At 45.4% G+C, this 14,719-nt stretch overlaps 1 protein-coding gene across 1 annotated transcript; it reads right to left on the bottom strand.

Moving 5' to 3' along the window:
- Positions 1-1,427: 1,427 nt before the first annotated feature.
- LOC132013086 (protein SET-like) lies at positions 1,428-3,193 on the bottom strand. Its single transcript, XM_059392842.1, is given in 2 exon segments — positions 1,428-2,911; positions 2,914-3,193. Coding segments are annotated over 2 exon segments (867 nt in total). The 3' UTR covers positions 1,428-2,324.
- Between the last annotated feature and the right edge of the window lie 11,526 nt (positions 3,194-14,719).

Genomic DNA, 14,719 nt, shown 5'->3' with positions numbered 1-14,719 from the left:
CGTGGCCATTGCTGCTATAAACATTGGGGGTACAGATGACCCTTGTTTTCACTACATCTGTATCTTTGGGGTAAATACCCAGTAGTGCAATTGCAGGGTCATAGGGAATCTGTATTTTTAATTTCTTGAGGAATCTCCACACTGTTCTCCAAAGAGGCTGCACCAACTTGCATTCCCACCAGCAGTGTAAGAGGGTTCCCCTTTCTCCACATCCCCTCCAACACATGTTGTTTCCTGTCTTGTTAATTTTGGCCACTCTAACTGGTGTAAGGTGATATCTCAAAGTGGTTTTAATTTGAATCTCCCTGATGGCTAGTGGTGATGAACATTTTTTCATGTGTCTGATAGCCATTTGTATGTCTTTATTGGAGAAGTGTCTGTTCATATCTTCTGCCCATTTTTTGATATGATTGTTTTGTGTGTGTTGAGTTTGAGGAGTTCATTATAGATCCTGGATATCAACCTTTTGTCTGTACTGTCATTTGAAAATATCTTCTCCCATTCTGTGGGTTGCCTCTTTGTTTTCTTGACTGTTTCCTGGGCTGTGCAGAAGCTTTTGATTTTGATGAAGGCCCAAAAGTTTATTTTCGCTTTTGTTTCCTTTGCCTTTGGAGACATATCTTGAAAGAAGTTGCTGTGGCTGATATCGAAGAGATTACTGCCTATGTTCTCCTCTAGGATTCTGATGGATTCATGTCTCACGTTGAGGTCTTTTATCCATTTTGAGTTTATCTTTAGGTACGGTGTAAAAGAATGGTAAAGTTTCATTCTACTTATTTCCCAGCACTATTTATTGAAGAGACTGTCTTTTTTTCCACTGTATATTTTTTCCTGCTATGTTGAAGATTATTTGCCCATAGACTTGAGGGTCCATATCTGGGCTCTCTACTCTGTTCCACTGGTCTATGTGTCTGTTTTTATGCCAGCACCATGCTGTCTCGGTGATCACAGCTTTTAGTAAAGCTTGAAATCAGGTAGCATGATGCCCCCAGTTTTATTTTTGTTTTTCAACATTTCCTTAGCGATTCGGGGTCTCTTCTGGTTCCATACAAATTTTTGGATTATTTGCTCCAGCTCTTTGAAGAATACCAGTGGAATTTTGATCAGAATGGCATTAAAAGTATATATTGCTCTAGGCAGTATAGACATTTTAACAATGTTTATTCTTCTGATCCAAGAGCATGGAATGGTCTTCCATATTTTTGTGTCTTCTTCAATTTCTTTCATGAGTGTTCTGTACTTCATCGAATACAGATCCTTTACCTCTTTGGTTAGGTTTGTTCCCAGGTATTTTATGGTTCTTGGTGCTATAGTAAATGGAATCAATTCTCTAATTTCCTTTTCTGTATTTTCATTGTTAGTGTATAAGAAATCCACTGGTTTTTGTACATTGACTCTGTAGAATGTATCAATGAAACTAGAAGCCATTTTTTGTGTGTACACATTTAGTTTTATTGTAACAAAGCAACTTGTACACTTTTAACGTTTAAAACTGAGCATCATCTTTCCTTTCCAGTGAAACAAAAAGAAAATTTTAAAAATAAACAGGAACAAAATTACAATAGAGAATGTCAATTCCAAATAAGATGCTACAAGTTCTGCTGATTCTCCCATCGAGTGGCAGGGCTCAAGTCATCATTAGGAGAGAGTTTTATTTTAAAAGTGTCATCTTAAACTGCAAGGATGTCCATTAAACATCACAATTAAACATGCCAAAGGAGAAGCCATGTGGTCAAAATGCCCACTTAACCCACCCAAACATCTCAAACCCACCCTTTGCTGACCTTCTATAACCCCATTTTTTAAAGTTTTTTTTTCTTTTTTTTAAACAAGAGAAAGTAGACAGGTACATGTTGGTAAATGCTAACTGTCCATATTCACATAGAGACACAGTGTAATCTCTGAGCCCAATATACAGAGAAAGGAGGAAAAAAGCTAGAATTCTATGCACTACTACACAGGGGCCTAGCACCCTCCAGCTTCCAGCAGAGCTAAGGGAGCAGAAGGTTTTTCTTTTTTCCCACAGAGCACGGTGGTGTTGATTCCATAAAGTTTTTGTTTTTGTTGAGACAGGAAGGGACAAAAATGAATTTGGAACAAAAAGGGGTAGAGATTCTTTTCCCACTGTATTCTGCTCAAGGTATTTCCCCCCAAAATAAGCTGAGAACCATGGTATAAAGAGAGAGAAAAAGGAGATTTCAAAAAACAGGGCGAATGAGCACAAGAGGAGAAAAGAAAAAGAAAAAGGAAAAAAAAAGACGGCAACTTGCTCCCAGGGACTGAAGAAAATTAAAAAAGGAAGGTTGGAATCCATCAGTATTCCATTAGTCATCTTCCCCTTCATCCTCCTCTCCTTCCTCCCCCTCATCATCATCTTCATCTTCTTCACCTTCATCCTCATCTCTTTCTTCATCAATATCTTCCAATCCTTCTTCTTCTTCATCATCATCATCATCCTCTTCTCCTTCCCCTTCTTCGTCATCCATATCGGGAACCAAGTAGTACTGTAATGGATTTGGCCAAATATCATCTTTGATGACTTCTCCTACCTCATCTGCACCTGCATCAGAATGGTCAGTAAACCAGGTGAAGAAGCTCTCTGGTTCCTCATGCTGTCTCTTTCTGCTGGCTTTATTCTGTGTTTGACTTGAACGTTTCGTCAAATCCTTTCCAGATTTCCATTTGATTTCAGTGGACTTTGAAGATGGATCACCACTCTCATTCAGATGAAATTCTTTGGAGAGAACTTTATTTTCGAAGTAAGGGTTTTCATCAAAATAAAAATCTATTCTGTAACCTGATTTAATATCTTCAAATTCTGTCACTTCAACTCTTGTCAAATAATGCAGCGCCTCTTCATCCTCCTCCCCAAGCAGTGCAGACACTTCTGGATGGTTGACAAATGTTGTTACCCAAAATTGGGGATTTTGGCGATCAATTCCGACCTCTTCTGAAAAAATGGTTGGCGGAGTTTGTTATATTTCTGTTCTACTTTCAAAATCTCCTCACTGGCTTGTTCATTAAGTCTGTCTATTTCATTTTGTACTTCATCAATATGTTCAATTGCTTCTTGCTGTTCTTTTTCTCCTCTATGCAAGTGCTGGGATGTTGACGTCTGCCCTGGCTTGGGGGCAGGGGGCTGTCTCGGTTTCTTCATTTGAGGCGGGAGCGAAGACTGGCGTTTGGGGGCCATGCTACGAGGAAACTCCAGGAAACCTGGAGAGAGGCACGTCTGGAAGCTCTGATTGCTAGACGCCATTTTTTTAAAGAATCAATAAGATCGATAAATCATTGTCCACACTAATCCAAAAGAAAAGAGAGAAATCCCAAATTCATAAAATTATGAATGAAAAGGGAGAGATCACAACTAACACCAAGGAAGTAGAAACAATCATCAGAAGCTATTATCAACAGTTATATGCCAATAAGCTAAGCAACCTAGATGAAATGGATGCATTCTTGGAAAACTATAAACTCCCACAACTGAACCAGGAAGAAACTGACAACCAGAATAGACCGGTATCTAGTAACGAGATTGAAGCTCTGATCAACAACCTCCCAAAAAACAAGAGCCCAGGACCTGAAGGATTCCCTGGGGAATTCTACCAAACTTTCAAAGAAGAAATAACACCTATTCTCCTGAAGCTGTTTCAAAAAATTGAAGCAGAAACAAAACTTCCAGACTCTTTCTATGAATCCAGCATTACCCTGATCCCTAAACCAGGCAAAGACCCTACCAAAAAGAAGAATTTCAGACCAATATCACTGATGAATATGGATGCTAAGATTATCAACAAGATCCTAGCTAGCAAGATCCAACAGCACATTAAAAAGATTATCCACCATGACCAGGTGGGATTCATCTCTGGGCTACAAGGATGGTTCAACATTCACAAATCAATCAATGTGATAGAACAAATTAATAAGAGAAGAGAGAAGAACCACATGGTCCTTTCAATCGATGCAGAAAAAGCATTTGACAAAATCCAGCATCCGTTTCTGATTAAAACGCTTCAAAGTATAGGGATGGAGGGAACATTCGTCAACTTCATCAAATCTATCTATGAAAGACCCATAGCAAATATCATCCTCAATGGGAAAAAGCTTGCAGCCTTCCCGTTGAGATCAGGAACACAACAAGATGCCCACTCTCATCACTCTTGTTCAACATAGTATTAGAAGTCCTAGCAACAGCAATCAGACAACAAAGAGAAATAAAAGGTATCCAAATTGGCAATGAAGAAGTCAAACTCTCTCTCTTCACAGATGACATGATTCTTTATATGGAAAACCCCAAAGACTCCACCCCCAAACTACTAGAACTCATACAGCAATTGAGCAACGTGGCAGGATAGAAAGTCAATGTATTTTGGTGGTTCTTCACAGGAATGGTTCCCTTGACTTAGGTGTTTTTTCCTATGTGCCTTGGTCAGGACAAGTTGGGCCGGTGTCCTTGGCTTCACCTATTGTCTCCTTCCATCCCACTAGGCTCAGCAGAGAACTGCCAGAGAAGGAGAAAGTGATCGAGGTCCTGCAGGCCAAGCTGAATGCCCGGTCCATTACTCCCTCCAGCAGCCACACCTTGTCGGACTCCCAGCGCTCTCCCAGCAGCTCCTCCTTCCTGTCTGATGAGCTGGAAGCCTGCTCTGACATGGATGTAGCCAGCCTGTACACACACTACATAGAGAAGAAGGCACTGCCTGGTCATTCAGGTAACCTGTTTCTCTAGCCTGGCCTTGTAGATCCTCCCTGGTTTGTGTCAGGCTGAACGTGGCCCTGGGACCAAGCACCAAGTACAGGGCTCCAATGCCTCAGGATATTTGCACTGCTCCTGACTCCAGGGGGTATTGTGGGGTCTCCACTGGATTTGCAAGCTGGTAGACCCAAGGGGAAGCACAGTGGGAAGAGCGAGAACATCCAGACAGGCTCTTCTCCATTGTCTCATGAACATAGACTGTCTGTCTGACTTCCTTCTTCAAATGGGACATTATCTCCCTCCTGCAGAGGTCTTGCTCACTGCATGTCCTGAGCTAGTGTCCCCTGGGTATCTGTCAGGAATCATGGATGCTGTTGCTCCCATCTGGTACTTTTGGAAATGCCATTTTTACAGTTTTTGGGTCTGGGCCCCACTCTCACCTCTCAGGTGGTTTGCCTCTCTCAAGAAGCTAACTGCAAATAAGGAAATGAACATGACTCACAGTGTTTGTTCTTGGTGCTTTCCCAGAAAGCCAGGCCCTGCCCTGGTACCCCTCTCTCAATAGAAGGCCAGTTCTTTGTCGACCACTGAACATTTTCTTACATTCATGGGTTTTGTAGATTCCACCATCATTCAAGTCATTCCACTGTACTGTCTTCTAAGCCATCAGCAACCAGTGAGGCTCGGGGGGTTAAAGCCAAACCCAGCAGCAACCCCACAGCTTGCCAGCTCCCCAGAACCGCCCCCCCCCCCAGAAGGCCAGCCAGGCCCATCCAGGTATGCGACAGCCAACACAGCAGGAGCTCTGTCTCCTTTCCCTCAGCAGCCTGTTTGACTTTTCTTCAGGGATGAATGTTTCCATTGTCAGAGGCTTCTAGGTATCAGATCCTAGATGAAATCAAGAGGCCTTCCTTGTCCACCAATTGTGTCTGCATTTTCTTGGTTCTAAATATTTTAGGCAAATCAGAGACCTGCAGTAGACTTCGATCAGAATACCAATTTTTACCAGTAGTCAGCAAATCGCTTTTAAGTAAACATTTTCATTTCTTTCTTTCACTTCACTCTGGGGAGCCAAGAGGCAAAATGTCTCTCCTATGATTATAGTCACCACAGAACAAAAAGAAAGTCACTTCATGGCTAGCCTGGAAGCATTACCCATATTCTCTTCAGGACGAGCCTCTGTAACAACTCGGGATGCTTCAGGATCCTGCAAGATTCTGTTCACATTACATGGTCATTCATTCATGGATTTACGAACAGCTGGGAAGCCCTTGATATGTACATCGTGCCTGTCCTGCAGCCAGTTGGAGGGGTATATTTCATTTAGCTGCCCCAACTTAATTGCCAGAGTGTGCTGTTCAGTTAGAGCCCCACACCAGTGATGGCAAGAAGGCAAGCCTTGTCCCTGCCTCCTACCTCTTGCCACAACCAGCTGGCCGCCCTCGGTGTGGTTTGCCATAAGGTGCCCGCAGAAGGCACATGTTGTCCTTCTGTAGCTCCCATTTCTCCTGAGAACCCATCAGCCAAAATCTTAAGAAGGGAATGTGTCTGACACTTTCTGAGCTGGGGCTCGAAGTTTCTGGGCCAGAGTAGGCAGAAGCTGGCCCAGGAAGTCATGGGGAAAAGCTGTTTGCCTAGTGCTGTAGACATCTGTGCAAATGCTCTGGGGTCAAATGGAGCAGAAGGCCAGGGATTTTAAAATCGGAACGCCTGCCTGAAGGATGCCTAACCTGTGTCACTGGGCAACGAGGGTATCCTCACAGTGTTTCTCCGACAGTGTATCAGCATCCTAGGGGGAGGGATGTGATTAGAGTGTACTCATTGTTTTCCATGGAGGCATTCTCCACAGATCAGTCTTGGTTTCTGCTCCCTCTGTGGGTTTCCTGCCATATAACTGTTTTCAGGAAAGAGGAGATCGATTCAGACATCAGAATGTCCTAGGGTCCCTAAAGACTTGTCCATAGATGGGCTACATCATGGTCATCTGTGGGGATCTATTTTAAATGCAAATTTGCAAGCCCTCCTCCCAAAGTTTTTGACTTAGTAGAGCAGAACCTGAAGCAACTGCATGCATTAAGAATTTTTCCTAAGTGATTTGAATGCCTGGACTGGCATGCAAGCTATTGTGTCTGAGTCACTTTACCAAGACCTTGATTTTTCTTCTGGTGAATGAGTGCATTGATTTGAGATTCTCAGGTTTGTCTCCATGAGACTCGAATGACACGCATGAGGAATGCACATTCCCCACAGTCCTAGCCCACTTCTGCCCTCCTCAGGGTGAGCCCTCATAGTCTCAGAGGAGTTCCAGGTATAGGGAATCTTGTCACAGGGGCAAGGACTGACTCACGCCCAGGGGTGATTGGGAGCATTAACGTGCGGACGTCCTGACCCCTCTGTGCCTGGGACAGCTGGGAGAGGCTCTCATAGCTGCTTGGGATACAGCTATGCTATGTTGCCTACTTTAGCTTGTTGTTTCCAAGATGAGCATAGAATATGTATGCCAGATGTCCCCGGCAAGGGAGAAGGAGGAGGGGTCCTCTAAGCCTGGCTTTTGGATGGCAATCCTGGACCTGCACCTTGTCGGCCCACACCATGCTGAATGATAGCCTCCCCTCAAGGAGACATCAGGACAAGAAATAGTTTAATCTTCTTCATCTTTTCCCCATTCCTTTTTTTCTAGTGATGTGTCTCCTTTCTTCCCAACTCTGTGTTTCTAGGTCTTCACTTTCCCTCCATACCCACACTGATTAGCCTTCCCAAGGCACCACTGCCCTCAGCAGCACCAGCTTCCTGCCTTTCAGCCCCACTGGCCCTCCCCTCCTTGGCTGCTGTGAGACCCCTGTGGTCTCCTTGGCAGAGACTCAGCAGGAGCTGCAGATGCTGCAGAAACAACTGGGAGAAAATGAGCACTTCCTGTGGCCTTCATGTGCTTGGGCCAGGCTGCCCTGCCCCATGTGGCCCTGTATGGCTTTGGCTTGGTGGCGGAGTTTTGAAAAATGACCTAGGGTGTGCAGGTCACCAGCAGGGGACTGGCGAGTGGCCCTGCTTGCTTTTTTTGGGAAATGACTTTACTGTTGTCTTTCTGGTGTATGTGTGTGTGTGTGTCATCATTTCGTCAGGCCCTAGACCTGCTCCTTTCTTGTTGCTGCCAGTGTGGGGTACACCAAGTCTGCTGAAAGCCTGACACACTGGTGACGTACCTTCAGGCAGGACATGGGTGAGAGCTTTTGTGCCTTGCCTATGTGAGACAAAGTGGCCATTTCTAGGGAGTCCTTTCCATGCCTACAGCAATCTCCTGCTGTGAAAAATGCTCTTCATCAATTTCGGCTCCTGACATCATTAGGTTGAGGGTATGAAGGGTAGTAGCAGTAGAGGGATTCAGAAGAGGTGACAAGCCCCCTTTCCTAGGGCACATGGTTCATTTCTACCCTGGGACAGGTTACAGATTGGTGGCTTGGACCGGAAGCACAGGCTGTGATACCTTGATTGTAAATTCTGTCCTCTGACTCCCAGAGATCATTGATTGTATTGATCATAACCAATAGGCTATGGTTATAGCCATAGGCTATGTATGGCCATCTTTTTGGAAAGGCTTTGATATATGTCTGGGCTGGATGACTCATTGTCAAAATTGTTGGTGTGGGGTTTTTTATAGCTTAGAAAAAAAGAAGAAAAACCCTCAAATGAGGAATCTGCTCTCTAATAATGCTTTTAAAAAAACCCACTTAGAAATAAGTTTAATATTACCTTAAAACCACATTCTGTGCCTTAAAAAATAAAAAAAAAAATAAAATAAAATAGAGGCTCAGATGAGCCAGAGATTGATGGTAAGGGAAACCAGGCACAGCATCCAGTGACCTAGGACCACAGCTGAGAATTCATATACCTGAAGCCCCCATCATCATTTAGCCCAGCTTGTTTCTTATGTCAATCCTGAAAGTGAATACACTCTCTAGTCTCCTCTGTCCCAGTTTGATTCCCAGAACCAATTAGATAAGACCCTTTTTAGGAGAGTTTGTACAGCTCCCCTTTTTGTAGGCAGAAATGTCTAGAAGACTGCCTCCTACTTATCACAGCTTTACCCAGGTGTAGCAATCTAGGCTAACCCAGCAACACAAACCTGGTCTTCCTGAGTCTCACACTCCTTGTGTGATAGGTAGAACCCGGGCAGGGAACTAAGGCTCAGAGGAGTAGAGCTACTTGTTTAAGGTTACTAGTCAGTGGGAGAGATGGGCTTGAGTCCAGGTCTTCTGTTCCCAGTCCTGTGTTTCCATGATACCTTTTCTGTCTAGGATGGTTTTGTTACCATCCTGCTCAGAGCTAAGCTCAACAAATTCTGGAAGCCCCTTGAAACAATCTTTTCTCTGTCTCTTTAGAGATCAGTAGAAAGTTCATCAGAACCTCTGATCTAAAATTTGATATTTGACGAATAACAAATTTGTCCCATATCAAAATGGCAAGAGTGATCTCTAGCTGACTTTTCTTTTCCTTTACCTTTCCACATTTGTCAGTTTGTCTTTGTCCAAAAGGAGTGATAGGAGACATCTGTGCATGAAAAAAGGGTCTGTTGATATGGGATCAAGTCATACTTAGTCTGAGCCATTGACCAGAGTTTGGATGGTCCCAGCTTTGGTGAGCAAGATTACAGCCCTGTCTTTTCTGTCCTCAAGCACAGGCCTCTCTGAGGGATGGCAGCTTACCAGTGTTCCTTGTTTGCTTTGAAACAAGTTTCCATGGACAGTGTGCATGTCAGCTTCTTGGAGCAGCGTCCAGCAACGATCTCCTTGTGTTAGAGTCTGTCTGGCATCTTTGCATGGTTTAGGGCATGTGCTTTCTGTTGTGTGGCCTGGGCAACCAGGAATGTGAGAATGCTGATCGCTGTTACTGATAGACTTGGAACGGAACCTTCTACAGCATTGGTTAAAATGTAAGCTGTCAAGAACTCCTGATTTCCCCCTTTGTCTTGGGTTGGGCTGGGGAGGAAGGGGGTATGAAAGAAGTGGGAAATCACATCTTTACAAATCCTAACTAAAATCTAGATGTTGGGTCACGTGGGTAGCTCAGTGACTCTCAGTGAGTTAGGCATCTGACTCTAGATCTCAGCTCAGGTCTTGATCTCAGGGTGATGAGTTCAAGTCCCACATTGGCCTCTGTGCTGGGCATGGAGCCTATTAAAAAAAAAAAAAAGATTCAGATGCTGACATTTTTCATCCCCCAGTGATCCTAATGAACATCTCTTATTTTGCATATTGAGGAAGGAGAGACCCATGATGGGTACTTCTCAAACTTTGCTTCCAATGAGAATCTCCAGGGATGGTTTAAAAACATCCAGTGTTGAACAAATTTGTTCTATGTAGGGATGGAGATTGGGTAGATAGCATATCTATTACACAGATTTTTGTTTGTTTGTTTTGGTTTTTTGCTTTTTTGCTTATTTTTTGTCTTTTGGTGTGTGTGTGTGTGTGTGTGTGTGTGTTTAAATGACTGTTCCTGAGGTGCCTGGGTGGCTCAGTGGGTTAAAGCCTCTGCCTTCAGCTCAGGTCATGATCCCAGGGTCCTGGGATTGAGCCCCCATTGGGCTCTCTGCTCAGCAGAGAGCCTGCTTCCCCCCCACACCTCTGTCAAATAAATAAATAAAACCTTAAAAAAAAATCCAGTGACCAAGCTATATTCCCAGTTAAGGCAAAATCTCTGGGAGGTCCAGGCATCAGTATGTGTTTGTTTACATTTTCCAAGGTGACTGTAGTGTGTGGATAAGTTTGAGAACCAGTTACAAATGGAGATAAAAATGGACAAGTAGCCAATTGCATTATCCCCTCTGAGGAGTTTGGCTTGGTTGGAGGGAATGATGACCTCTTCCTCTTTGCTTAGGTCAAGCTATCTGCTTACTATGCTGCCCATGCTGATAATCCCTGAAGGAAAGCAGTCTTCTGAATAGGAATATCCTAAACTATAGCCCTGCCCACCTCTCTCTGTCTCTCCCACAGCCTGGACTTCTTTTCACAAAGAAGCAGAGAAGATTTGGCTCAAGGGAAGTCTCATGATTTCCTAAGATCTATGAGAGTATCAGCCTATGTTAAATGAAAGTTCTTACATCCCTCCATGGATGCTAGCATTGAGCACACCTATGAATAGGAATGTGCTATATCCTCCAACTTTGGGACTGAGTTCTCCTTCCAGAGCATTCCTGGACTGTATCGTGAGGAATTTTAGTAGAAGCCAGGAGTGCAGCCTCTGGACTTTTCCTTTGTGTACACTGGTGACTTCCAGATACTTTGTCCATCCTCCGCCTCTTGGTGTCTCATGCCAGCAATCACATGAGGTGAAAGTTATAGCTTTTAGGTTATGGTCATCATCTAACTGGTATTCTGCAGTGGACTGGGATTTCTGACATCGCACATGTGCCCTTTGGTGTCCACTCTTAGCAACCCCACACTTCCTTGCTGGTCCTTCCTTTCTAATCCTCTCTTCCTCACTCTGGTTTCTTTCTGCCCAGGTGTCATCGCCATCCATCCTGCTTCCCCAGCTTCACTGCCAAGCAACCATTTAGAAGCCAGTTCTTCTCACTATCTCAACTCCGCCCAGCCCCACTCTCCTCTGAGGGGCAGCCCAGAACTGGGAAGAATCCTGGAGTCTGGCTACCTGGGCAGAGGCAGCCAGTGGGATGTGATGAGGCCTCAGAAAGGGAGTTTATCAGGCGACCTGTCTTCAGGATCCTCTGTGTGTCAGCTTAACTCCAAATCCACAGGTAAAACATAAAGCCAAATAAGTCGGTCTGCGAAATGAAATCTCATTTAGAGTCTCCTAGCTGGGCAGAAGCATTTTTCATTTCTCTAATCCCTGGCTTATAGAATGGGTGTAATATGACATGGTTCTATCTGTGCTGGACCTTTCTAAGGCACTTTCTAAGTGCCCCACTTCAGCCTCCCTCCCCAGGGCCTCAGTGCTGTTTGGGGAATTGGGAAAGTCAGAGACACACCTTCTGCTCTCATGTTCATGTCATTAACCACACAGGAGAAGTTTATATCCATGAACTTCTACCTTATACCTCCTCTCTGAGGCTGGAGGAAGGGCTTTATGCCTCGTTAAAGAATATTCCATCAAGTATCCATAAGAATAATGATATCAGGCTAGAGTGAAGTATTCCCTAACACACTTAGGAGAAAGTCACACTCGTTCCCGATACTTCAGTTATTTTTCTAAACCATGTGGAACTCCCTCACTCTCACCGGTTACACTGGTCACCATACACTTACATTTAAAACTCCCTCAAACTTTGGGGTGCCTGGGTGGCTCAGCTGGTTAAGTGTCTGCCTTCAGCTCAGGTCATGATCTCAGGGTCCTGGGATCAAGTCCCTCATTGAGGGCTTCCCTGCTCAGTGGAAAGTCTGCTTCTCCCTCTCCCTGTACCCCCGCCCCACCTGCTCATGCACTGTGTGTGTGTGTGTGTCCTTGTGTGTGTGTGTGTCAAATAAATAAATGGTCTTGAAACTCCCTCACATGTAACTGTGTGTAGGAGGTAGCCCCTGGGGCATGCTTCATGCAGTCTGTCCTGGGTTTGACAGCCCGTTTCCTCTCTAAGCAAAGTCGCTATGTTCCTGAGTGCCCATGTGAGGAATGCAGTTGGTGGAAGGGTGGGGATGTTTAGGGATCCTGCTAAGGAGCCACTGGCCATGCCCCACTTCCACCTGGGCCCCCCTGGTGACCAGGATTCCTCATCTTCCACCTCTCCCCCATCCTCATGGGATGGCTGCAGGGGATGACCTGCTGGAGGAACATCTCAGAGAGATCCAGAACCTGAGCCAGCACCTGGAGGAGTCCATATGCATCAACGACCGGCTTCGGGAGCTGCTTGAACACCGGCTCAGCTGTGCAGCCTGTGGGAGTGGTAGGAGAGGCCCAGAGCCGCCCACGCTATCACGACTGGGAAGCCTCTGGAGGCTGGGCTTCACACTTTCCAAAGCATGTGATGGGCTTTCCTCTACTTGCTCCTTCCAAACAGTCCAGCAAGGCAGGTGGGGCAGGTGCTCTTATCCTCACTTAGAGCTAAGAAAGAACTTTCCTCCTGGCAGAGCTAACGAGGTGTGTCTGCAGGACATCTGACTTCCCAGCCCATCGTTAGTCTGCTCGTATATGTGCCTGCTGACCTCTCTGCCTTGTCATGGGATTGGCAAGTGGTGGAGCCTGCTCAGTGGGTGCTCTCCCGCAGCCACTCGCCAAGGCGGCTGTTCTCCCAACAATCTCCTCTCGGGCTGGGGTCCCTTGGAGGCCATTCCTTCTACATGCCCTTGTCCTGCCCCCAGCACCAAGGGGACTCTTGGGACAAGAGCCTCTGGCACAGCTGCAGCTAGGGCACATGGTGGGGCCTGCACAGAAACCAGACATTTGGCTTACCAGGCTTGGGGTCCAGGCCTTGGGGACCCAGGCACTCCTGCTGGGATGGGACAGTATTTCTGGAGGGACAGAATGGGTAGTTTCTGGAAATCATCTGTTACCCTAATGTGTAATGTGTCTGCTTACAATTTGTGGGACAGGATCTACCTCCATTTTCTACAGCCCCAGCCTGGAACCCACAGCTCAGCTCTACAACGAGAACAGAGTCCTTAAGGAAGAAAACCAGAGCCTTCAGACTCAGCTGAGTTATGTTGGTAAAAGCCACACACTTCACTCCTTCCTGGTCCCTTTCCTCCTGGCCACACCAAACACCTTTTGAAGCCAAGAGAAGAAGGTGTAGATAACAGCTAACCAGATCCACCAATCCAAAGTCCCATGCGGTTCTCAGTCTAGAAGGGGCTACTTCCTGAGAGGTCCCAACAATGGGCCCTCATGCTCTGAGGTTCTAGGGACAAAGATAGCCCTAGCAAACCCACCACCTCTGTGCAACCAATCTGATACTCAGATACTCAGTCATTAGTTATGAACTGGATACCAGTTAGGGGTCTGTTCTCCCCATCCAGACTTTACTGCAGCCTCATGTGTCTCTCCTGGTACTGAGCTGCCATCCCTGTCTCCTCACTGCTTCCCCTCACTCACCCACACTGGGATCCTCTCTGCTCAGTAATCCTCAGGACTCTCTGCCTGGAAGCACCAGCCAGATGTCCTCCAGAGCGTTTCCAACACTATTCAATGGGCATCCAAGGGAGGGAGGACATCATTTCCTCTGTGACCTGGGGGCAGCTGACCTTAGTGTCAATTGACTTGATCAAATCAGTATATGGTCAATAAAAATTATATTTACCTGCAAATATTTATTGAATAGCCATGAAAGACTAATACTTTCCTAAAGGATTAAGCCCAGAATGAAAGAATGTTGTGGAACGGGAAGAGACAAGTGATGTTTCTCAATCTGCCTCTTTGGAGCAGGAAGATGTGAGGGGAAAGGTCACTGATGGGGAAGTTACGAGATGTCACAGAGAAGAGAGAAGACACAACTGCTAAACCACCATTGCATGCCGGGACAGGCTAGCACAGACCTCAGTGGGGAGAAGTCACTAAGATGTGGACAAGCATGGTGGGCCATGCCCAGGGACCTCCCCCTGGTAGACTGACAGCTCTTGCAGCCTGGTTCTCAGAGCCCCTGTCCTTAGTCTCTGGGAAATCATGCAGGTAATTCCACAAGCCCAGAAAAGGACAGATGTCCCCATTTTCAAATTGATGAATATAATACATTCTAAAAACTGTAGGCAAGAAGTCTTGATGTTGCTCTTTGGCAAAATTAAAGAAGGGATTATCACACAGAGGGTGTGTGAACTTAGAAAATAGTGACCATTAGAAACCACAGTGTTTGGGGCACCTGGTGGCTCGGTGGGTTAAGACCTTTGCCTTAGGCTTAGGTCATGATCCCCTGCTCTCTGCTCAGCGGGAAGTCTACTTCCCCCTTATTCTCTGCCTGCCTCTCTGCCTCCTTGTGATCTCTGTCTGTCAAATAAATAAATAGAATCTTTGGGAAAAAGAAAAGAAAGAGAAAGAAAGAAAGAAAGAAAGAAAGAAAGAAAGAAAGAAAGAAAGAAAGAAAGAAAGAAA

The sequence above is a fragment of the Mustela nigripes genome, chromosome 3, assembly GCF_022355385.1.
Source record: "Mustela nigripes isolate SB6536 chromosome 3, MUSNIG.SB6536, whole genome shotgun sequence".
Classification (NCBI taxonomy): domain Eukaryota; kingdom Metazoa; phylum Chordata; class Mammalia; order Carnivora; family Mustelidae; genus Mustela; species Mustela nigripes.
Note: the sequence above shows the minus strand (reverse complement) of the source record. Positions and strands in the feature narration are given on the sequence as shown.